This window comes from Poecilia formosa, unplaced genomic scaffold (assembly GCF_000485575.1).
Source record: "Poecilia formosa unplaced genomic scaffold, Poecilia_formosa-5.1.2 Scaffold300, whole genome shotgun sequence".
NCBI classification, from domain to species: domain Eukaryota; kingdom Metazoa; phylum Chordata; class Actinopteri; order Cyprinodontiformes; family Poeciliidae; genus Poecilia; species Poecilia formosa.
The window spans coordinates 174,865-199,891 of NW_006800239.1; the positions used below are offsets into that span (position 1 = coordinate 174,865).

General features: G+C 42.6%; 1 protein-coding gene across 25 annotated transcripts in view; it reads right to left on the reverse strand.

Annotated features, from left to right (window-relative positions):
• Positions 1–740: 740 nt before the first annotated feature.
• LOC103152099 (titin) overlaps positions 741–25,027 on the reverse strand; it is a 155,193-nt gene continuing 130,906 nt past the window's right edge. For 24 of the 25 annotated variants that reach the window (XM_016660865.1, XM_016660863.1, XM_016660857.1 and 21 more), the window contains 32 exons: positions 24,712–25,017; positions 24,251–24,553; positions 23,870–24,175; positions 22,015–23,778; positions 21,625–21,918; positions 21,194–21,478; positions 20,782–21,081; positions 18,598–20,664; positions 18,171–18,473; positions 17,761–18,066; positions 17,264–17,554; positions 16,858–17,157; positions 16,340–16,645; positions 15,861–16,163; positions 15,429–15,710; positions 14,701–15,294; positions 14,290–14,577; positions 13,790–14,089; positions 13,387–13,689; positions 12,934–13,236; positions 12,255–12,839; positions 11,863–12,165; positions 11,259–11,558; positions 10,603–11,178; positions 10,195–10,500; positions 9,480–10,085; positions 4,258–9,371; positions 4,019–4,175; positions 3,452–3,933; positions 3,223–3,376; positions 2,494–2,796; positions 741–2,069 (listed from right to left, as the gene is read on the reverse strand). In XM_016660865.1, coding sequence (XP_016516351.1) covers positions 1,777–2,069; positions 2,494–2,796; positions 3,223–3,376; positions 3,452–3,933; positions 4,019–4,175; positions 4,258–9,371; positions 9,480–10,085; positions 10,195–10,500; positions 10,603–11,178; positions 11,259–11,558; positions 11,863–12,165; positions 12,255–12,839; positions 12,934–13,236; positions 13,387–13,689; positions 13,790–14,089; positions 14,290–14,577; positions 14,701–15,294; positions 15,429–15,710; positions 15,861–16,163; positions 16,340–16,645; positions 16,858–17,157; positions 17,264–17,554; positions 17,761–18,066; positions 18,171–18,473; positions 18,598–20,664; positions 20,782–21,081; positions 21,194–21,478; positions 21,625–21,918; positions 22,015–23,778; positions 23,870–24,175; positions 24,251–24,553; positions 24,712–25,017 — 18,683 coding nt within the window. In that variant the 3' untranslated portion in view covers positions 741–1,776. The remainder of the gene's footprint in view (positions 2,070–2,493; positions 2,797–3,222; positions 3,377–3,451; positions 3,934–4,018; positions 4,176–4,257; positions 9,372–9,479; positions 10,086–10,194; positions 10,501–10,602; positions 11,179–11,258; positions 11,559–11,862; positions 12,166–12,254; positions 12,840–12,933; positions 13,237–13,386; positions 13,690–13,789; positions 14,090–14,289; positions 14,578–14,700; positions 15,295–15,428; positions 15,711–15,860; positions 16,164–16,339; positions 16,646–16,857; positions 17,158–17,263; positions 17,555–17,760; positions 18,067–18,170; positions 18,474–18,597; positions 20,665–20,781; positions 21,082–21,193; positions 21,479–21,624; positions 21,919–22,014; positions 23,779–23,869; positions 24,176–24,250; positions 24,554–24,711; positions 25,018–25,027) is intronic. The other variant, XM_016660862.1, reaches the window with a different exon arrangement.

The window sequence follows — 25,027 nt, forward strand, 5'->3', positions numbered from 1 at the left end:
TAAACTTTATTTTATCTGCAATTATGGTGGCTGCTTAACCTACGAGAGTACCCAGAGAGAACCTGCACATGCACAGGTAACATGCAAACTCCTCTTTAAAGCTCTATATCTGATATAAACCTTATAACTTTTTGTTGGGTGGAGGCTGATGAAGCCAATGACGTTCCCAAACTATACAAAGAAACAGCAAGTGCTGCTAAGTTTCACTTCAGCGGAAGAATAAATGGATAACTTCTGGAGTGTTTGAATGCTCAGCAGTGCCTCCTGCTGTTAATTTAAGGCAACACAAATAAATGTGGGATTTAGAATCCCAACAACCATCCGGTGTTTAAACCTGGTTGCTTCCAGCTTACGATTCCATGTTTAAAATTACAGTTTGTAAGGCCGTGATGGACTGAGATAGATGATCAAATGAAACAAACACTTTAAATCTTTGTATTAAAAATCAGCAATGTCAGGACGTTTTTTTTAATTAGATAATTCTGCCTTGTTCATTTGGAAGTTCCTGGAGGAAACAGAAACCTTCAGCAGGTATTTTACTCATTCTGACAAACATGACTGTGGTTACATTTCATTTGGGTTTAACGCACCCATGGCTAGACTGAAGTAGTTGTACAATCCAACAAAGACAATATCATGTATCTTGATATGTAAAACCTCAAAACTTCAGTGATGCCTCTGTTGTCAATCTGATGACAGGAAAACCAACCAAAGATACAGAAGAGTCAGAATCACAGAGCTTTAGTAGTGCTGAAATCATGCTTTATTAAATCAGTAAAACTCAAGGAGGATGATATATAAGTTCTACATCAGCAGATCAATAGAGTCAAAGTGCAGGGTAAAACCATAACTGCTTCTCTTCTCACCACAGATGGGCTCAGTGATGTGAATAAAGAAAAAAAAAAAACCCTGACTACTGACAAGGTGAAACATCTACAAACTACAGACACTCACACTCAAAAACAACAACAAATCAGCTACAATCCTCCAAGAGACGGCGCTGCTTCTGCACAGCAGGACTGGTTTTGACTCCCTGTTTTCTTATGGCCAGGAGATGTTGCTTTAGTGAAGCCAATCCAGCCATCCTGTGCCAGAAACAGCGCTCTTCATCAAAATTAATCTAAACCCAAAGAGAGCAGGCCGCTCGCCCTCTTTGCTGGTCATCAAATCGTGGTGGTACGACACAGTCAGTCTGAGCACAAGGCCAGTTCATGCTGCTTACATGAGGGTGATGCAAACAGCACTCAGGGTCTTATGCTCATGGTACAACTCATATTAAACTGTAATATCACACGCACAGACGCGTGTCCAAACAAGAGCTTTGTCTTTTTGTTTCTGCTTTGTAACATCAACAGGGAGCCTCTCTACCTGTTGAGGCAATCTTGAGACTTCAACTTATCGTTGAGGCACAGAGTTTAGTTTCTTAGTTTAACAGGGTATTCGTTCCAGCGGAAACTTTCTCCTGTTAGCTACTTTTACTTTCTTTTAGTTTCAGTTAATATTATTGTCATAAATAACAATGCATACATTTCCCATAACCGGTAAACTCGGCTATATACATTATGTACATGTCACAGAAAAATTGAGTCATAGTTATCCAATATGGCACATTTTACAACTTTAGACTTTAGTCTAGTTTGGCATAAATTAACGTCAAGTTTGGTACAAAAATAGTTCCTATTTACAAGAATATTCCAGATCTTTATCAAGTAAGATTATTGTAAATAAAAAGTTGAGGACTAAGGGAATAGGGGATATGATTTTTTTTCTCATTTTTTACATGGACCGGATGTGCACGTTGACAGTTGCAGAGTCAGAGCCAAGGTCGTTGGACAGTCGGAGTGTGTATGCTCCGGCGTCGTCCTCCTTCACCCCAGAGATCATTAGGGTGGAGAGATCTGCTGTGTTATCCACGTGGAACCGCTCATCTCCATTGGGAAGGGTCCGACCTGAGCGGACCCACTGAACTGAGGGGGCAGGATCTCCAGAGAACAGGCCTGCCACTGTCAGAAACTTCCCCGGCTCTGCACTAACATCCTGTGGAAGAGCTTCGATCTTTGGTGGAGTGCCTGTGGACGGAGAGAGGAAGTCAGTGACCATGTCTTAGAGCTTCCATATTTTAGATTTCTGGCCCATAAAATCTGAATTTAAAAACTGTTTCAGATTTTATTGCTGTGGTAACAACTGTTGAAATTAACATACTCTATGTGCAACTTACAATTTAGTGCTTAGTTTGAAAATGAAAAAAAAAATTAGTTAACTAATCTCTTTTCACTGTTTTAGTGTTCATGCCACACAGAAAAACATGACCAGGAATTTCTCTGTTAGCTGATTCTTAGAAAACACACCACATCAAATAAACAGAGAAAGAACATCACATCACACCAAACATCTTAAATGTTATTTTTAGATTGCAAAGACAGAGAAAAAACAAGTTAGGTGTTAGAATTCACATCCTGGATTTACCAGAAAGATGTGCAAGTAAAGTCTCACCTGTTTTAGCCCCGGTAGAAAACGCCTTTACATGCGAACAGGCAGACATTCCAGTTGTTTTGCTGCTGGAGCTCATGGAAACCACTGACTCAGCCATCATGGCAGACATGCTTGTTGCAGACATGCTGTCAAACGAATATTGGCCAACAGCAGAGTGGGAACTGCTGCTGTAACTGCTGGCCTGCATTGAGGAAGCTTCCACATGAACTGACGAGGCTAAGAAACTTTTCTGCATGCTCATAGCAGCCTCAGTAGAAGCTCTTTGCTCCACAATAGGCATTTGTATTGGTTCCTCAACAAGAGCTGTGAAAATGCAAATGACAAGCAGATGGCTAAGATCACAAACAACGAGGTGTTGAGTGCAGAGACTGAATGAAAGCCGAAGTTCCTGTCATGCTTTGTATTTCTCAGTACCAATTCAATTGATTTAAATTTATTTAACTTTTTCCATTGAAATTAAAGCACAGAGTTGCCAACATAATAAAAAAAAAACTGAAAAACTAATTGATAAAGAATACATCAACTAATATCTTAAAGAAATGATACAATTGTAACAGCTTCATCAATAAATGCATACAGAAGGGAAAATATCTAATACAAACTTTAACATTAAAGCATTTTTAAGCATTCCAGGACTAAATTATTATAAAGTTTTACATGCAAGCCATTTAAAGCCCTTTGACAAAGGTGCAGTCAATTGAATTAAGCTGAAATACAGATGTAACTTACTAAGGACGTTGAGCGATGATGTTGCAGAGCACTGCCCAAACTTATTCCTGGCTTTTATTGTATATTTCCCACTATCTGCAATTGTGGCTTCACAAATCTCCAGTGTGTATAAGTTCTTCGAACGGCTCAGTTTGATGTTTGGAGTGACACAAATCTGGAAAAACATGTTTCCTTTTATTGGAATACTGACAACTTCTTATCACAAATTGTCAAGGCAAAAACTACTCACAACTGTGTTGTCTTTCAACCACTCCACTTCAGGGGAAAGGTCTCCACCAATTTCACATGTAAACGTAACATTTTGTCCCTCGTTCACGTTTTGAGACCTTGGTTGCACCAGGAAGTAGGGAGCATCAGAGCTCTTGAGTGTGACATCGATGTTGAACTGACACCGAATCAGGCCTTGCTCTGTTTGAGCTTGACAGGTGATAATCCCTTGCTCTCGCTGACTGACACACCTGATGGTCAGAGTCTGGTCATTTCCAGATACCCCATATTTGTACTGCTCTGAGTTGTCCAGTTCCTGCCCGTTCAGAATCCATCTGATGTCAGAAGCCCCAGGAATGTTGGCCCTAAGAGTCACAGACTGACCTTCTTTGATGGATTTCTGGATTTCAGAGGACTTCACATCCTTCATGCAAGACAATATTTCCTCATCCACCATTTTCTTTCTTAGGATTTCCTCAGAGATTGGAACTGGGCTCTTTAATTCTGAAATGAAAAACATTCAGGAGTTTATTTGTAACATTTAAACATTTGTAGCTATAAATCCTTTCACCACAAGGTATTTTCTTACCTTTCACTGTGACTGTGCAGGTTGTTGATACTGCTCCAGAGGAGTTTATGGCTGTGCACTTGTAGACACCACTATCGGATACCTCTGATTCATAGATCTCTAGATGAGCTGAACATTGGTCCTCAAATAATTCATACTTTCCACCTTGAGACAGTGCCTGAAAACCCATAAAACAAGATAGTTACGGTCGTCAAATCCTATGAAATGTTTTGAATAGTTTGAGCATTTATATGTTTTACCTTTCCATCCTTTGACCAAGACACAGTAGGTTTGGGCTCTCCTGTCACCTTCACAGACAGTTTGACAATAGAGTCACAGGATGCAGTGACATCATTGAGTCCTGCTGAAAAAAAGGGCTTCTTTGCAATAGTTGGTGACATCACCCTCTTGGGTGACTTGATTGGTGGGATCACTTGCTCCCTTTCAGATGGAGTTGGGGATTTGGGAGTTGGGGACTTCGGAGTAGGAGACTTTGGTGTTGGGGACTTTGGTGTCGGGGACTTTGGGGAAACTGGAGATTTTACTCTTTGGGGAGATCTGACTGGCTCAGGTGACTTGACTCTCTGAGGGGATTTGACTGGTTCAGGGGACTTGGGTAATGGTGATTTAGCCTCAGGAGAAGTAATTCTGGGAGTAGCAACTACTTTCTCCTTTGACTCAGACTTTTTTATTTTTAAAGTGAAATGGGCTTCCTGCTTTCCACTAGCATTTTCTACTAGCAAGGTGTAACTCCCTTCATCCGACACCTCAACTGCAGAAATCTCAAAGGTAGAATTGTACTGAGTGGATACAATGTGGTGACGGGCAGAAGGAGCAACGGTGGTTCCTTCACGAAGCCAGGACATGGAAGGTGCTGGTTCACCAGCCACATCACACTCAAATCGGGCATTGTCTCCTTCCTCCACAGTCAAGGACTGTGGTTTAGTCAGGATTGTGGCAGGGACTCCTGGTTTCTCCATTGGCTCCTCAACAACAGTAGTTGTCTCTTTTACAATTTCAGTGACCGTTTCCTTTACAGTTGTTTTGGATGAAGAAACATGATACACTTCTGTTCGTGTCATCTCTGGCAGATGAGCTGATGGTGGTTCCTCATCTTTGCGGAGTGATGAAAAAGCAGCATACTCTTCCCCTGCTACATCTAATGTAGCATAATCCGAAGTTTCTCCTTTAGCATTCTTGCAGACTACACGGTATGTACCTGAATCTTCTGTCACACAGTTGTTGATCTGGAGAGTTAAAACTCCACTGATGTTGGTCATGTAGTATTTGCTGCTCTGATGAATCTCCTTGCCATTGTGGAACCATTTGATCTCAGGTTCAGGTTTGGCTTGGATATTCAGGGTAAATTTTGTGTTGGAACCGTAGGGTACACGATGAGATCGCATCCTGATGGTAATACGTGGGGCGTGGTCCAGGCTGAAGGGAGCCTGTGTTACAACCTCAACTTTCTTCTCTACAGATCTTCTCTCTGATCTGAGTGCCTGTTTTCTCTCCTCATACCTGGACAAAAAGTCCACTTTTGGAAGTGTGACATCTGTCTTTAGAGCCTTTTCTGCTTCGTATGACTTTTCTACCTGTGGTTCAGGTAATGGAATCTTTTTAATAGGCTTAGGAATATATTCTGTTGCAAAAGTTGTTAGATGCTCAGATTCAGTGCTCTCAGAGTAGGTTGAAACTGTAACGGCTTCCTTTTTAGAGGTACGTGTCTTCTCCTCAAATTCCATGTGCTTGAGTTGACTCTTGTAAGAAGAGATTCTCTGAGTGGTTGCATGTGGACGTAGCAGCTCCAAATCTTCTCTTTCTTCATACACCCGTTGTTTCTGTCTTGGAGGCTTGTATGTTGTCTTGTCATGACGTTGGCGGAGATCAACAAAACTTGGGCCAGCCTCATATTTAGAAGGAATTCTGTATGAATCATATCTTTTAATCTCTTCTCCTTCTTCCTCATCACTGTAGACTCTCCGTGGAGATGTTGGGCGCAAAGCAGACAGCTCAAAGCGAACTGGACTTAGACTAGGTGGAGAAGCAGAGTAACCAAGCTCCAACTCTTCCTCCAGACGGAGTCTTTCTTCTTCTGTTCTCTTCATAGAGAGATATTCACCTACAGGGAGCAGGAGCTCCTCATCTGAGAGGTCTCCCAGAGAACGTCTCCTGAGCCTGCGGTAGGCCTCCATTTCAGGAGAAGGAGTGCGATGCCTTGCAGGTCTCACAGTCTCCAAGTCATCCTGAGTCATTGAAGAGATGCGCCACTTAGGCTTATACTGTTCCTTGATCCTGATGGGCACCTCATAAAACTGTTCCCACCGTGACAGACGGATACGTTTCATTCTCTTTTGCCTGATTTTTTCCATTGGCTCAGGGAATTCATATTGATCCCGCAGCTTTTTGTACCATTTCATGTCAGACAGTGGCTGGAAGTGTTTAATTTCTACATCTTCCTCAAGAACAGCTGGATTAATGACACGAGGTGCAGGAACAACATATGGCATACGAAGCCTTTTCTCATCTGCTCTCTTCTTTCTCTCCTCTTGTTCTTTCTTGATCTCAGCCTCAGTTTTCTCACCTTTCTTAGTTGTGACAGCAGGTTTAAACATAGTGGCTGCCTCCCTGACAGCTTCTACTGCTGCGGGTGGGAGAGGTGTAACAACAGTGCCTGACAAAATCTGAGCCAGTCTAACCTTTTTGTCCAATTCCTCTTGTCCAGCTATCTTTTGCTTCTCCTTTTCACTGGGCTCATACTCCTTTTTCACATGAGTTACTCTCTCCACTTTAAGAGTTGCTTGGCAACTGGCAGATCCAGCAGAGTTGGTTGCTGTAACCCTGTATACACCAGAGTCCTCAGGGAGAGTGTCTCTTACATGAAGGATGTAGTAGTCCAAGCCTTCATGAACAACTTCTATGGATGGTCCAAAGGCTAAAGGTGTGCCATCTTTCTCCCACTTCAGTGTTGGGTGGCCAGAAACTCTAATCTCAAAACGAACATTCTGACCCTCCCTGCACTCAATGTTTGCAAGCAGCCGTTTGAACATGGGCCTCAAAGTGAGGTCTGCTGGTTTAGGACGAGGAACAACAGTGAGGCGGGCCTTGCAGCTGTCGTCTCCATACCTGTTACGGGCTACAACACTGTACTCAGCATCATCCTCCTTTTCCAAATTGTGGATTATAAGCTGGTACAAGCCTTTGTCAGTAGTGAAGGTGTATTTCCTGTCATCATGTCCAGGGATAAGCTTTTGTCCAGATTTATGCCAGATAACACGAGGCTCAGGATGAACAGTGATGGTTACTCCAAAGCGCACATCCTCACCAAGATAGGCTGTGCGGTTGACCAGAGGAAGAGTAAATTCTGGTGGCTTCTGCAGCATTCTAGCAGTGTCAACTCTTCGCTTTGTTCTTCTAACCACACGAGTAGTGAAGAAGTCACGGTAGGATCTAACCCCACTGACAAAAAGCTCTGCATAAGCACTATCTTCACCATACTCATTCACAACCTTGCATCTGTACGTGCCATCATCTGCTCTAGTGATCTTGTTGATGGTAATGACAGCCAGACCATCTTCATATTCAATTTCATACTTGTCTCCAGCTTCAAGTTGCCTGACACCACAGTACCATGTAACTTCAGTGGTGCTGTCATAATTTTCAATGTTGCAGATGAACTTCACATTGTCTCCTTCATTGACCACTGCATGGCTAACTTGGCCTGCAAGAGGACCATGTTCAAATGGAGCAATCTTTACTTTAGAGACAAAGACACCACGCTGGGACCTGATTGAACCACCGCTGGCCACCCGGGCAGCAGAAACTACAGTGCTCCATTCTTTCTTGACCATTGCCTGGTAGTATCTCTTGTGTCTACCTACTGGGATTGCCCTGGCACTTATCTCTTCTGCAGGTTTTGTTAGCCATGGATGCAGCAGAGCCTCAGCTGCAGTCATACGGTGCTTGCGTTCTTTTGTCATTAAACGATCTGTAAAGTCTAAGGCTTCTACACTGACTTGCTTAAATGACTCATCATCATAGCCATAGGCTGCATTTGAAATGTTATCAATCATTTGTTGGTTGGTTTCGGCTGTGAATGGATTAAGACCACTGAGAAGCACGTAGGTAAGGACACCCACAGACCACATGTCAGTAACTGTACTAACCATGTCACACTGGTGGATCTCAGGGGCAGCATACTCTGCAGTAGTGTACTGAATCTTGATTTGTTCTCCAGGTGTCAGGTGTCTGGATTGTCCCAGTTCAATAATCTTCACAATTGAGCTGCTTCTAGTTGTGTATACAATGTTTTCAGGTCTGATATCAAAGTGCCCATATCTCTGAGAATGCAAATATTCCAGGGCTGAACAAATCTGCCTGATATAGTTAACAATCTCCCGTTCATTGAGCTCAAACTCTGCTGTATTAAGGCGCTCAAAGATGTCATGGCCAGAAATAAAGTCATAGATCAGGACCAATTCCTCTGGGCTTTCAAAGGACTCATGAAGAAGCAGGAAGTTAGCGTGTTTGGCCAAATTGAGTGTTGCAATTTCCTTTTTAATTATTGCCTGATCAGCACCTCTCACTTTGACAAATTTGGCCATGTAGGTCTGCTCAGAGCTAATATCAACACAGCGGTGAATAATGCCAAATTGGCCTCTGCCCAGTTCTTCTGCAATGGAATATCTGTTGTGCAGATTCTTGGTGTCGGAGTGTTGAGCTTTGCCCTTGGGAACTCGTTCAGTATCACCAACCTCCCTGTCATAAAGCAAAACTCTGGATTTGTCTTCTTTAGTCATGACAGGTCCACTGCTTTCAGATGGAGCACTCTGTCCAAATTTGTTTTCAGCAATAACTCTGAACTGATAGCTTGTACCTCCAAACAAATTAATTACAGTGTAGTGGGTGTCACGGGACTGTGCAACACGTTCCCACCTCTCAGCAGTGGTCGGACATTTTTCAATGATGTAGCTTACAACCTTGCTGCCACCATCATTGGCTGGAGCCACCCAGTTCAGTGTGACTGAGTCTCTGGATACATCACTGGCTTTGATGCCACGAGGTGGATCAGGCACATCAGCAACATCCAATTCAACGGTTTGTTGATCAATACCAAATCTGTTCTTGGCACAGACAATGTAGAAACCTGCATCCTTCTTTTCCACTCCATTGGCAAAAACCAGGGAAGTGAACGATCTGGTGACGATCACCTGGTAGTGACCATTACTGTCAATAAGATCTTGTCCCTTCTGCCATGTAATAACAGGATCTGGTTTACCACTGAAGGGAATCTTGATATTGACCACCTCCCCACGTAAAGCTGGGATGGCTTCCTTGTCTTTCAGGTTCTTTGGCAAATGGATCTTGGCAGGGACTAAAAAGAAGAAAAATAATTACATTTTATAGTGAGTTTATATTAACAGCACTTTAACATTAAATATGTAATTGACTTTAGTGATGAAATTAAGTGTTTTAAGCTTACTTTCAACATCTAGAGAGACTGTAGCACATATTGAGCCCCCTTGGTTGGTGGCTCTGATCTGATAAACAGTGGAGTCTTCCTCATCAGCCTCAGTGATGACCAGCTGGTGGTATCCTCCCTTAAACTCCTGGATCTTGATCTTCTTTCCATCTGAGTGGATCTCCTTTCCTCGTCTAAACCATTTAATCACAGGCTTAGGCTGCCCTGTAATCTTGCACACAAGGGTAGCATTGCTCTTGTATTTGACACTCATGTTCCTCAGCTCCTCCTTGAAGGCAGGAGCGCGGACGTCTATGGCAGTTGCAGGTATGATGGCAGGGGTCTCCTCACTGTAATCACTTTCTCCTCCAAGGTTTTCACACTTGACACGGAAGATGTATTCAATGCCCTCAGTCAGGCGTTTGACGGAGAACACAGTTTGCTTGATCTCATCTGTGGTAACTGGAGTCCATTCGGTCCATTCCTTCTTATCTTTTTTATGTTTCTTTTCAAGGCAATAGCTCTTGATCTTAGATCCCCCATCACTTAGTGGGGGTTTCCAGGAAACCACACAGGAATCCTTAGTGATACCAGAAACAACTGGTGACAAAGGTGGTGATGGTCTCTCTGTGGACATATATTAAGGAAACACTTGTCAACTCTTTTGCAATAATGTTTAGGTTGTAAAACAATTTCTTTGTTCCTTGTGAAATAAAAAAATGTGACACTGTCTTACCCAGTTGGCTCTTGATCAGGATGGGGGAGATGAGCTCCAGTGGCTCACTGTTGCCATATCTATTCTGGGCATAAACACGGAAAAAGTATCCAGCACTGTCAATGAGGTTGGGCACACGGCAAGATGTGCTGTTAATGGAGGAAGACACAAGTTCCCACTCCGTGCCCTCTTTGTCTTCTCTTTTTTCTACAATATAGTTGGTGATCATACAGCCTCCATCATCCTTGGGAGGTTTCCAGCTGATAATGACAGAGTTTTTAAGGAGGGCATCCAGGACAATGGGTCCCTGAGGTATATCAGGTTTGTCTGTGGACAAAGGTACAGGATGTTATTGTACAGAAATCTAATAGTATTCTTATTATCACTAAAGGTGTTTGTACAGTACTAAAAACAATTTAATTCACATACCATAAATTTCAACATTGAATGCAGTGTCAGCCCTGCCAAAGTGGTTATGCAGTCTGATCCTATATTTTCCTCCATTCACTCTGCGCTGAGCATTCTTTACTATTAGGTGTGTGTAGTGCTCAGTGGTCTCAATGCTAATATCCTCTGTGTTTTCCAGTGTCTTAGCTCCATGCAGCCACATGATCTTTGGCTGAGGACGACCAATATAAACGGCATGGATGCGTAGAGTTGTTCCCAGTCCAGCATAATATGTTTCCTTAAGAGGGTAATCGGGGTGGAAGGATGGAGCAGCCTCCAACACTAGAATGCCAGTGGTCTCAACTTCTCCTGCTTCATTCACTGCCTTGCAGATATATTCTCCTTCATCTTCCTGCTGGTCTGTCATGATAGACAGGGAGTGGTTGCGGCCATCAGAGCTCATCTCATACTTGCGGGACTCAACAATTTCCTTGCCAGCGTGATACCACTTAATTTCTGGAACAGGTCGGCCAACAATCTGGCATTTCATGACAGCAGGCTGTCCAAGCTTGGCGGTGGTTTCATCCATTTCTTTCCTAAGGCTTGGTTTACTTTCAGCTGTTGGTAAAAACAACTTAATGAAACAACGAAACATATTGTGTTTAATAATGTTATAAACTGTTTTTAGTTGCACTCACCTATTAGTTTCGTCTTGATGCATGTGGCAGTCCTACGGGGTCTACTCATTCCTGTTTCATTCTCAGCAAAGACTCTGAACTCATATTCGGTGGCCTCAGCCAAGCCCACCATAGTGAATTCCTTTTCCTTAACCCTCTGTTTATTGCACTTCTTCCAGGTGCTCTCCACAGACTTTCTGTACTCAACCCAGTAGCCCAGGACTTCCTTTCCACCATCACACTCAGGAGGTTGCCAGGAAATAGTAATAAAGTTGTTACTCACATTCACTGTGTCAATCTCTCCTGGTTGGCTGGGCTTGTCTGTGAAAAAACATTAAGTCAAATTTGTTCATTATTTTGTCTATATTCTTTTGAATTCTCAAACAGGAAAACTAAAGGAGAAACTATGCTAATGTCTACCAGTACTAATTATTATATCTATAAAATAAGATAAAATAAAAACATTGTTTAAAACATTATTAGTTCTAAACATTATTTGGACTTAACACTAGACATTAGGGATTAATGAAGTAATTAATTGATTTTTTTTATTTATTATTGTAATTGCTAAATGGTAATGACTACATAAATCCTGAGTGGAACTTTATCAGCACACAATACTCACCAAATGGATCTTTGCATGTGACAGGATCAGATGCTGGACCAACCTCACTTTCACCTATGTTGTTAACAGCAATAATGCGGAATTGGTAGTCTGTATCAGGGGTAAGTCCATGTAAAGTGAACATAGTAGAGATGATCTTGGTCTCGTGGCGGATCCATGTCTCAGTGGAAACCTCCTTGTACTCAACAAAATAACCGTTGATGGCAGATCCTCCATCATCCTTTGGTCTGGACCAGGCAAGTGCCACTGAGCTTTTGGTAACATCCATTATCTCAGGTGGTGCAGTTGAAGGCTCAGGAGGACCTAATTTTAAAAGCAGATAAGGTTTTGTAAATAAAATACATAATTTAAAGCTTTTCAAAGACAGTTGGTTTGCAGAAAACAAAACTTACAGAGAGGAGTCTTTGGTACTAGCGGCTGTTCAGATTTTAGAGATGCACTGATGCCAAATGAGTTTTCAGCAGTAACTTTGAAGTGGTATTCTGTTCCTTCTTTTAAGCCCTTAACAACAAGCTGGGTCTCAGTTACTCTAGAGTCCACGGTGTACCAGGCATTTCTGGCTGCTTCACGCCTTTCTACAATGTAGCCAAGAATCTCTGAGCCGCCATCATCCTTGGGTGGCTTCCAGGAGACCTTTACAGAGTTGGCTTGGATTTCCTCAAAGACCATCGGTCCCTCTGGAGCACTTGGGCGCCCGATGACTCTGACCTTAATCTGGGCTTTCTTCTTTCCAACCTTATTTTCCAGCAGGAGTTCATACAGACCAGAGTCACTCCTTTCTGCTCCCTTTATCACCAACTCACTGGAGTCCTCGGTGGAGGCAATCATAGCCTTCACAGCGATAGCTCCAGTATCCTTTGACCATTTACAAGTTGGAAGGGGTTTGCCTTTAATGGGTACAGAGAGTCTAACCACTCCTCCATGACGGACAACGTACACATCTTTGTATTTCAACTCCAGTTCATAATCAGGGGATTCTGAAAAACAATAATTTTTGAAAACTTAGTTTTGATCTGAGCACTCGTTTTATGTCATAAACCTGATTGCACAGTTGTAGATGTGGTTTCCTACCAAGCATTTCTGTTACTTTGACCGTTCCTGGTACTTCTGCAGGTTCTCCAGAACCACCAGCATTACAAGCCATTACACGGAATTTGAACTCCTCTCCTTGTGGCATGTTGGTCAGCGTGTACTCGCATATGAGAGATGGAGTGGTGTTGCACTTGATCCAAGCCACAGAGCCCACCTTCTGCATCTCAATCAAATAACCATCTACTCTAGCATCTCCCTCATCATCAGGTGGACTCCAAGCAAGTGACACAGATGACTTGGTAGTATCTGTGATTCTTGGGTTTTGAGGACAGCCGGGTGGATCTGCACAGGAAAAAAACATATGCAAGATGTTGTGACTTTCTTAAGTTGTGCTTAACATTACTTCTCGTTTTGGCAACACTTTAAATGATGGGATTTTTTAATATTTATTTTAACCAATTATATATTTAAGTCTTGTTAGTTTTTGCTTACCAATGGGATCTGTTGCTACTGCTGGCTTGGATGGCAAACTTGGTTTGCTCAGGCCTCTTGCGTTAATGGCTGTAATTCTATGTTCATATTCCAGGCCTTCAATCAACCCAGTTGACCTGTACCTGGTCATAGTGACAGGGTTCTTGTTTGCACGCACCCATCGGTCAGCCCTTACTTCTTTGCGCTCAATGATGTATCCAGAAACCTCAAGACCTCCGTCTTCATCTGGTGGCTCCCAAGCAACAGTCATTCCATCACGAGACACATCAAAGGTAATTGGACGACCAGGAGGTCCAGGCACATCTGTGGAGGAAGCTTGTGTTACCATTTTGCTGCTGTCATATAATACTGGTCTGCATTTTACAGCAAGAGTATAATGTATAGCTAATGTTAAGAGTCTTACTTTTCAAGCTCCTACAAGTGACAATCTCAGACTGGAGGAACTCTCCGGTGCCATAGCGATTCACAGCAGCTGCACGGAAGACATATTCATCTCCCTCAATGAGGTTCTCAAACCTGAACAACGGTCTGCTCACAGAGTCAGAAACAGTCACCCAGCCAGGCCTGTGAGCATCACGCTGTTCTACTAAATAACCACTAATGGGAGCTCCACCATCTCTGACTGGGGGATCCCAGCTGCAGGTGACAGTAGTGGCATCAATTTCATCAAATCGTATAGGCCCTTGAGGTTCATCTGGTTTAGCTGAAAAAGTGAAGAAAGAGAAATGATGGTCAGTTTACACGTGTCCTGTAGGTTATGATATTTTCATGACACACAAAGTTCAAGTGGACTACGATCGTTAACTAAATAGTAAATGTCAGTTATGTGTTTGGTGTTGACTTGACTATTAATACAGTAATGAATAAATAAATAAATAAATGATAGTTGGAAAAATGTCTTACAGAGAATGATGACCTTGATGACCTCAGTGATGACTCCAACAGCATTCTTGACTTCTAGTGTGTAGTCACCGCTGTCATTAATGGTAGTGTCAGACACAGTTAACTTGGAGAACTTGCCAGTGCTCTTGACCTTCACCCGATCTGTTATCTTTATCTTGTTGTCCGCAAAATACCAGGATGAAACAGGAGGAGGTCTGCCAATGATTGGGAGGTCCAGCTCCAATGTCTTACCAGCCAAAACATTAACAACCTTCTGGGGAATGCTGGACAAGTCTACTGCAGGCATCACTAAAAGAAAAAAAAATTGTTTGCCTCAGTGGGAAGTATTAACAGCCAGGATGTTGCACTAAATCTTAATTATGCAATGATTTAAATGAAAATAAGGGCAGTAGAGCTTTTTTCTTTTGTTACCTCTCTGTTCCTGGACAGTGACAGCAGCAACAAGTTCTTTTGGCTCACTGGCTCCTCTGCTGTTGACAGCTTTAATTCTGAACAAATATTGTTCTTTCTCATTCAGTTTCTCTATGGTGTGCTCAAAGTCTGTGAGCTTCAGTGTTGCCACCTTCATCCACTTGTCAGTACCAAACTTGCAAGCTTCAATGATGTAACCTGTCAACCTACTGCCACCATCATGCTCTGGCTTTTCCCAAGACAGAGTGACTGTGCTCTTGGTGACATCTGACATCTCAAACTTATGTGGTGGAAGAGGAACTTCACAAACCAGGACGACGTCTGGAGTCTCGCAGGGCTCTCCAATTCCATAAATGTTTTCAGGGAGGACACGGAAGTAATATAGCATTCCCTCCATCAGATTATCAATCTTATAGGAAGTTTTACTGCACTTGGAAGTTACTGTCTTGTAGGCTCTCATTGAGGCCTCTCGTCTTTCAATTATGTAGTTATTGACAGGAGCACCACCATCCACAGCTGGGGCTTCCCAGGAAATGGTGGCAGAGTCCTTAGTGAGCTCTTTCATCTTGATTGGCCCAGTTGGTCCAGGTGTGTCTAAGAATATAAAGTGTCTCTAGTCAAAATACAAACTTTCAAAAATCGGGTTAACTTCATAAAAACAATATCAAATATATAATGGAAATCAAAGAATTAAATAATATTATTTATAGATAGTAATACTAACATACCGTAAACCTTGACAAGAATACTGACTTCCTGCTTCCCAGCAGTGTTCTCAGCCAACAGCGTGTACTTGCCAGCATCATAGCGATGAACCTTGTCAATTATGAGAGTGGTGGATTTGTTTGTGACCTCAATGAAGCCTCTATTATGGAGGTCAACACCAGGTTTGCTCCATGTTATGGTAGGGGCAGGACGACCTGTGACACTGACAAATAAGCGGAGGGAGCCACCAGCACGCAAGCAGATTGTCTTTTTGAGGTCATCGTGGAGCTCAAAATCAGGAGGTTCTGTAAGAGATAGATGATGTGTTGCAAAATTCTGGTCTAAGGAACTTTTTTTAGTGTACACAAAATTTTCTGTTGTGGGACAAATGCAAACAAATCAATGAAATCAGCTGATATTTAGACTTATTTTCTGAGGCCTGTTCAAACACTTACCAATTCTTTCCACTGGCTCAGTCTCAGCACATGGTTCACTAAAGTCTCCTGTTCCATTGACATTGATACCAGCCACTCTGAAACAATACTTCTTGCCTGCAGAAAGTCCAGTCACCACATACTCTGCAGAACGCAAGGTCTTCTCATGGGCCTTCTTCCATTCCTCTGCTCCAGCTTCCTGCATCTCCAGAATGTAGCCAATGACATCAGCACCTCCATCTTCCACAGGTCGAGACCAAGCAAGGCTAATGCTGTCAGCATGGGTGTCGATGATTCGAGGAATAGAAGGAGGTGCGGGAGTGCCTACGAAAAGGTAGGTAAGTTTATATGAGCTCTTCTAAATTATTTACTAATAACATATGGTTTTACTCTTTACTACTGTCTTAAAAAATATCATGACACTTACAGATTAAAGTTAATATGAAGGTAAATTCTGACATCTTAAGTAACATGTTATTCAAGGCAATGATGAAACTTACTCGTTGGCACTCTGCAGACAACATACAGAGAAACCTCACTGGGTTCACTCTCGCCGGCCTTGTTTATGGCTGTTACTCTGAACTGATAGATGTTGCCTTCAGTCAAACCGGCCACCTTTAGAGTGGTATCCAGGTGAGCACCATCCTTGTTCACCTTTACCCAGCGGGCACTCTTTCTCTCATGTCTTTCAACCAGGTAATGAGTTATTGGGCTACCACCATCATTTTCTGGCTTTAGCCACTCTATAGTGGCAAAATCCTTTCCTGAAACTAGGATCTCTGGGGTTCCAGGAGGAGTGGGCACAGCTAAGGAACAGATAACAAAAAGAGACTTTAGTGGTAGTGAGCTGATTTGTTTCATGCCTTTCTCTTTGGTAAGATTAGTCTTTTTGATTGTAGTTTAAATACCTTGAGACAATAGAATAGACAACATAATCCTGGGTAAATTAAACTGGCATTTTGATATTTTAAATCCACACGTTTAGGGATTTGTTTTCAATAGTTTCACTTGTACTTACTGAATGTGTTTTTGGCCACCATCGGCTGTGACTGGAGATAAACGCCAGAACCATACTTGTTGACTCCACGAACTCTGAACAAGTACTCTGTGTTCTTGAACAAACCAGTGATGTTGCATGTCAGCTCCTTGCACTCAGCATTCATGATCACCCAGTTCAGTCTGTTGGTATCACGCCTCTCTACAATGTAGTGTGTAATGTCATCTCCGCCATCCTCAAGAGGAGGCTTCCAGCTTAGAGTGCATGACTCTTCTGTTATCTTGCTGATTTCAATGTTGCCTTCACACACTCCAGGTGTGTCTAGCCAAAAACAGACATATTTAGAGTAAGTCACTTTGCAAAAATGTGCCAAGAGTTATCAAATTACAAATAATTCAGATGGTAAACAAATAAACAAAATACTTACCAAGCACTTTGACATTGACCTCTGCAGTCTTGGTTCCACTCACGTTTCTGGCTGTTAGGATGTATTTTCCAGTATCATCTCTGTCACAAAATTTAATAATGGCCATAGCTCTGGTAGGGCTGTACTGCAGGTGATATTTTTCACACATCTCCAGTTCCCTGTTGCCCTTGGACCAGAAAGCCTTTGGATCAGGTCTACCTCCCACTGCAGCATCCAGAACCAGGTCTGAACCAGCTCTGACCATTACAGTTTCAGAGAGAAGTTTGCTGTCCAAATTGGCCTTTGGTGGTTCTGTTAAGTGGACATAAATTTGACAATTATCAACCGTCACTTCAGTTTTACTGTTCTCATATTCAGATGTACCTTGGTCATGGTCTGGCTGTTAGTATGTTCAAACAGACATTGCACAAAATAAAATCAATGTAGTTGTATCTAACTATCATGTCTGAAGTTGTGCTTAATAGAGTATTGGAGATTTCCATGGAATAAACTCTTACCAAAATCAGTCTTGCACTGCACAGACCCTGTGGATTCAGATGGTGTGCTGAAGACTTGGTTGGCATTCTTTGCGATCACCCTAAATTCATAGGCCTCTCCCTCTCCCAGGGCGGTAACAGTGAAGAAATGATCTGTTACATTGGTGTAGTTACACTTGAGCCAGCGGCCCTCGCCTGTCAAAGTGTAGGGCTTTCGTTCGATGATGTAGCCAACAATTGGACTACCGCCATCATTCAATGGAGCTGACCATTTCAAGGAGACAGTGGTTCTTGTAACCTTGGTAACTTCAGGTTTACTTGGTGGATCTAAATGCCAGTCAAAAGATTTTTGTCAGATAGGATAGAACAACACATTTCTTAGCAGAAAAACATCATATTATATGTAACATTATACTTCTGGCAAAACGTACCAACTGGATTTTGAGCAACTGCTCCCTTAGAGGCCTCACTGGCTTTGCTGAGTCCTGCACTGTTCATGGCATAAACCCTGAACTGGTATTGCAGGCCTTCAACTAGGCCTTCCACCTTGTAGTAGCATTCAAAGCATGGGATCTTATTTTCCCTAACCCACAATATATTGTTCCTCTCCTTCTTTTCAATCCAGTAGCCTGTCACCTTGCTTCCACCATCATGGTAGGGTTCCTCCCATCTTAGAGTCATTGTGTTTGCTGTGACATTAAAGACTGAAGGTTTTGTTGGGGGTCCTGGAGGTGCTGTATTTAAACAAAGAGTTTGGTTATTACAGTGTAGTAATGATTGTAAGATTTGAGATATGTATTAATGTAGTATAAAACCACATAATTTCAAAGAAAGAAAAAACTTGAGGGTAACACTTACAGAAGGGATGTTCTGCAACGATCGTCTCGGACTCGGTGGGCTTGCTGACCCCAAATCGGTTCTCAGCTGAGACTCTGAATGTGTATTGCATATATTTGGTCAGATGACCAACATGAAGAGATGTGCGTTTCACACTGGAGTTGATCAACTGCCAAGCCGTGGAGCCAGATTCACGCTTCTCCACAATGTAGTTGGTGATGTCAGTGCCACCATCATCCTCAGGCGGTTGCCAATTAACAATGCAGGACTCAGAGGAGATGGAGGAAATTTCAATTGGTCCAGATGGAGGACTTGGTCTGCCTGTAACGTTAACTTCAACCGTAAATGTCTTGGTTCCTGTTACATTTTCCAGCGTAAGATAGTATTTTCCTCCATCTCCTCTCATGGCTTCTTTGACTGAGATACTAGCTCTGTCTTTAGTTACTTTGATGGTGACTCTGTCTGAGTTCTTTAGTCTCATTTCTTCCAACTTCCATGAGACCTTAGGAGCAGGCCTTCCACTGATAGGAACATCAATGGTGAATGTGCTGCCAGACCTGCATGTGATAAGCTGGTTGGGTATCTCACTAAGGTCAGCAGCAGGCTCAATATGAGGCTCCTTTACCAGCACAGGCGCCAGAGTTTTCTTTGGTAAACTATAACCTGCTTCATTTTTAGCCTTCACACGGAAGTCATACTCATCACCCTTATTGAGCTTTTCAACAGCAAAGGTAAGATTCTTGGTGTTTCCAACCACTACCCATTTGTCTCCACCCTTTGGTCTAGCCTCAATAAGATAACCCTGAATGCGGCTGCCACCATCATGTTCTGGCTTCAACCAGCCTAGTAACACAGAATTATCTGTGGTATCGATGATATCCAGTCTCTTTGGAGATGATGGCTCTGCTGTGGCAATGACTGGTTCAGTTAGCTCAAAGGCCTCACCCAGACCATGGTGGTTTTCAGCTGAGACTCTGAAGAAATAAGGAACTCCCTCCAGCAGATCCTGGATCTTGAGAATACCCTGTGTGCATTTGCCACCAGATTGCTGCCATGTCCGTCGACTAGCCTCACGCCTCTCAACAATATAGTGATGAATACGAGCTCCACCGTCATTGACAGGTGGCTTCCAGACAAGTGTGACTGATCCTCTGGAGACTTCCTTGAAAGCTACGGCCTCTGGCGGTCCAGGTGTATCCATTACTTTTACCACAAAGGTAACAGCCTTACTACCACTGGAATTCTCCAGGTTAACTGTGTATTTGCCTGTGTCATATCTAGAGCAGTTTTCGATGCTTAAAGAGCTGTAACCATCAATAGTTGTGATCTCTGACATTCCACTTAGCTCTCCTTCCTCCTTCACCCATGTAGCAGAAGGAATGGGCTTTCCTCGGAAGTGAATGCCCAAACATATAGAACTTCCAGCCTTGACTATGTGTGTCTGCTTAAATGTGGCATCAATGTCCACCTGTGGTGGTGTTAACCTATCAACAGCCTGAGCAGGTTCTGGAATCTCCTTGTCTTCACCTCTGCCTATATGATTAACTGCTGCAACACGGAATTTGTACTCAGCTCCTGTCTGTAGACCTTTCACCACATAATTAGTTTCTGACACAAGTTCCTCATTTACTCTCTTCCATTCAGTGCCCTCTCCCTTCACCATTTCAATGATGTAGCCAATGATCTCCATGCCTCCATCATCAACTGGTTTGGTCCATTCCAAACTAATGGAAGTGTTTGTGGAGTCTGACACGCAAACCACAGATGGAGCACATGGAATGTCTTTAGGTTCAGCAGCCTTGATTGGCAAAGAGATGTTGCTAGGAGGCCCAACGCCAGCGTCGTTGACAGCCATGACTCGGAACTCGTATTCCATATCTTCTGATAGGTTAAGCACCTTGTGAGCACATTCAATGATAGGTTTTTTGGTGATCACCTTGTAGAACCGAACGGTTTTCTTTTCTCTTTTCTCTAGAATATAGTGCTGAATAGGGTTGCCTCCATCAGATGTTGGAGGAGTCCAGGACAGTGTTATGCTCTCTCCTGTCACCTCAGTGGCATCAGGAGTTCCTGGGGCATCAGGAGTTGCTGGGAGAAAACATTTTGGAGATCAATAATCAAATAAACATGAACAATTTAAGTAGAATCTATAAAATGTAGAACATATTTTGTATATTTTCAAGACTTTAGGAATTTTCTACTTACTGTATTGCAATTGTGCAATGACAGGACTGGATTCCAGGGGCCTACCAACACCAAACTTGTTAACTGCAGACACCCTGAACTGGTACTCATTGGACTTGATGAGCTTGGTGGCATTAAAAGCACACTCCTTACATTCATCAGACACTAAGGCCCAGGAAATTTTGGCAGTTTCCCGTTTTTCAATGATGTAATGTGTAATCTCAGAGCAGCCATCATTTTCTGGTGGATTCCAAGACAGAGTGCACTTGCCCTCTGAGATATTTGTGAAGGTGATTGGTCCTACTGGTTCCCCTGGAGTGTCTGTATTACAGAGTCACATTGAGATAATTAAAATAAAACAGACTAGAAGGATAAATAAAAAGCACACTGGCAAAAAGCATTTAATTACCAGACTAATTAATATTGGTATTACCTTGTACTTGAATTAGAATAGTCTCCTTTTTGGTTCCAGATCCATTGGTAGCTTCTACAGTGTATAGGCCACGGTGTGTGCGGTCAGCATCTCGGACAAACAGAGTGCTGGATCCAGGAACAGTAATAATGTCCATCATCTTTTTGGTAATCTCCACATCATCTTTGAACCAGACAACTTTCGGAACTGGGCGTCCAGTGACAGTCACTTTCACCCGGATGTTATCTCCTGCCTTTACTGTCAAACCCTCAAAGTACTCGGGGCCAAACTCAATATTTGGAGGAGCTGATTGAAGAAAATTAATGTTAGTTTTTAACGTGCAGCAGTAAAAAATAGTAAGTTGTTTTTTGAATACATTAATCTAAAAACTGGTGTGCATACATTATACCTATTAGTTTTAGTGTAATATATTTACAATTTTTGTAACTCACCATTTTCACTTCGTACAGCAATAAAACCAGAAGAGTTGGATGGGGGACTGACAATGCCTATTGCATTTCTAGCAATGACTCTGAACTCGTAGCGCTCATTTGTTGTCAACCCGGTGACAGTGTACTGACAGTCATGTACTTCAGTCAGATTGGCCTTGAACCAGCGACCATGTCCTTGACGTTTCTCAATGCTGTAGCTTGTTATCTTGCTACCGCCATCACGTTTAGGGGCATCCCATTTTAGTGTTACTGAGTCACTGGTTACATCAATGTAATCAGGTTGGCCAGGTGGGTCTAAAAGACATTGCATTTATATTAGATTTAATAAGCTATCATGCTAAACACATAATTCCAACAAAATAATTTTGCATTATCTTCACAAAGACTTACCAACAGGACTCACAGCCATTGTTGGCTTGCTTTCATCACTCATTCGGCTAAAACCAGCATCATTTTGAGCATAGACTCTAAAAGTGTACTCAAGACCTTCTATGAGTTCCAAAATCCTGTAATCCATTTCTTTTATAAGGACAGTGTTCACTTTTTGCCACATGATGCTATTCTTTTCTTTTTTCTCCACATGATATCCCTGGATGGGGGTTCCACCATCATAGATTGGTTTTTCCCACTGGATTGTCATGCCATCATTAGTAACATTGTAAACAACTGGTTTTCCTGGCGGTCCTGGAGGTCTGAATTGGTGCTTGGCAATAACCATTTGTGAGATTAGAGGCTCACTCACACCATATCGGTTTTCAGCACACACTCTGAACTGGTATTGGACACCCTTGATCAAATTGGGGACTCTAAACTGAGTACCCTCAACATGGGAGGAAGCCATCTTCCAGTTAGACTGTGAGGTGTCTCGTTTCTCCACTATGTAACAAGTAATGTCTCCACCACCATTATCATTAGGCTCATCCCAGGAGATCATGATATTGTCAGCTCTGACTTCATCCAGGCGAATGGGACCAACTGGCTTTGATGGTGGACCAAGAGTAACGACAAAGATGTGGAAAGATTTCCTGTTGATCTTGTTGTCAAGACTCAGGGTGTATTTACCTTCATTCTCCTTCTTTACATTCTTAATCATTAGAGTGGCTTTGTTTTCAGTTGTCTTAAATCGAACTTGGTCACTTTCCTTCAGAGGCAGGCTGTCCTTTAACCACTGCACAGCAGGTCTGGGCTTGCCTCTGTATGGCAACTCAATATGAACATTATGACCCAAACGCACACTGAGGCTACCACCTGGGTATTCTCTGAGGTCTGCCTCAGGAGTGATGATGTAGTCAATGACCTTGATAGGGCCATGCTCAACAAAATCACCCTGTCCCTTCTCATTTCTGGCTGCAACTCTGAAGAACACCTCAGAGTGCTCCTTGAGATTCTTGACCTCAAATTCACATTGTCTGCTGACTCCTCCCATTGACCACTCATCATCCTTAAGCTTTTTCTCAATGACATAGTCAGAGATGATGCTGCCTCCATCGTAATCAGGCTTTAGCCACTGTAGTGTCACAGAGGTCTTAGATGAATCTTTCATAGAAATTTCTTTGACTGGTCCTGGAGTTTCTGTAGCCTTGACAGGCTCCTGTGTTTCACATGGATCACCAATACCATTCTCATTTTCTGCTAAGACACGGAAGAAGAAAGTTGTCTTTTCTGAGAGATCTTCAATAGTGTATGTAGTATTTGTGCATTTGTTTGTCACTGCAGAGTATGATCTCTTAGAGGAGTCCCTCTTCTCAACAATGTAGTTTGTGATCTCAGCACCACCATCAAGGAGTGGAGGGTCCCAGCAGAGGGTGACTTTTCCACGGGTAACATCCTTCATAACCAAGTTTCTGCACTGAGCTGGGGTATCCTGTACCTTCACAGACAGAGATAGTGTTTTTGGTTGTCCGACGCCATTCTCTATCTTGACTGTGTATTTTCCAGTGTCAAGTCTGGTCACTTCACGCATAATGAGCACAGTTGTTGTGTCTGAGTGATGGAACTCATATTTGGGATTGCGATCTATGCATTCTTCTCCTTTGCTCCAGGAAGCAGTGGGAGCAGGTCTGCCCTTCAATGGAACAGACAACTCCACATCTTTACCAGCCTTGACAATATAATGAGTTCTCATGGCAACATCTGAGTCAATCTGTGCTTCCTCTGTGAAGGGCATACAAATTTACAGTGTTACACAGATTGACAAAAAACAAACAAAGCATGTAAGCAATTTTAAATAATCTTTTTACATTACCCAGGATATCTTTGGCCTGCACAGGCTCAGTCATCTCTAAAGGTTCTCCGCGGCCAGCACAGTTCACAGCAGAGACTCTGAAGAAGTAGTTTGTATCTGGTTTTAGATCGTGAACTGTGTACTCTGTAGTCTTAACCTCACCCTTGGAAGTAACCATGGCCCAGTCTTTCTCTCCTTCAACAAGCTTCTCCACCATATAACTAGTAACCTCGCTACCTCCATCCCATTCAGGTTTAGACCAACCCAGGGTGATGGATGTCTTTGTTGAGTCCACAACCTTTAGCTTGCAAGGCTCATCTGGTGGATCTGTGAAATTAAAATCATTAGTTGGGGGAGTAGCTTAAGTGTGATGATTTGTTTTTAAAGTTATTTTTCACATACCAACTGGGTCAGCAGCCTTATAATAGTCTGATACATCAGAGAATGGTCCCTCCCCAGCTTTGTTAATGGCACAGACACGATACTGATACTCATTTCCTTCTGTCAGGTGGTACACCATCTGTTTGATGTCAGTGATCGGATCTTTATACACTCTGATCCAGCGCAAGCTCTTCTTATCCCGTCTCTCTAGATAGTAGCCAGTCACAGGGCTACCACCATCCACTCCAGGTTTGTCCCATTCTACTAGCATTGTGGTCTTGGTGGTCGTATTTACTTCCGGAGTATGAGGTTGGCCAGGAGTTACTATAGAAAAAGACAAAATTAAATATTAAGGCAAATGAAATGAAAATGACAGCCAATAATGAAATAAATGTGAGAATAAACAGATGGAAAAATAGGATATTTAGTAATGACTGATGAGGAAAGGATTAACTTTATTGTAATTGAACAAAAAAACTTACCAAAGGCATTCTTAGCGATGACCGGTTCAGACTCGAGAGGCTCTCCAACTCCAAATTTGTTAACTCCCATCACTCTGAAAACATACTCATTTCCACGCACCAACTTTCCGACTGTGATGTGTGTATTCTCATGTCTATCTGAAACAGTTGACCAGACCACTCTGCTGGTTTCACGCTTCTCAACAATATAGTGGGTAACTTTGGAACCTCCCTGGTCAGACTCTGGAACTGGTTCCCAGCTGAAGATTATCCGGTCTGCTGTTATGGAGTTGAAATTGATAAGGCCAGAGGGGGGTCCAGGTTTGTCTAAAAAGAG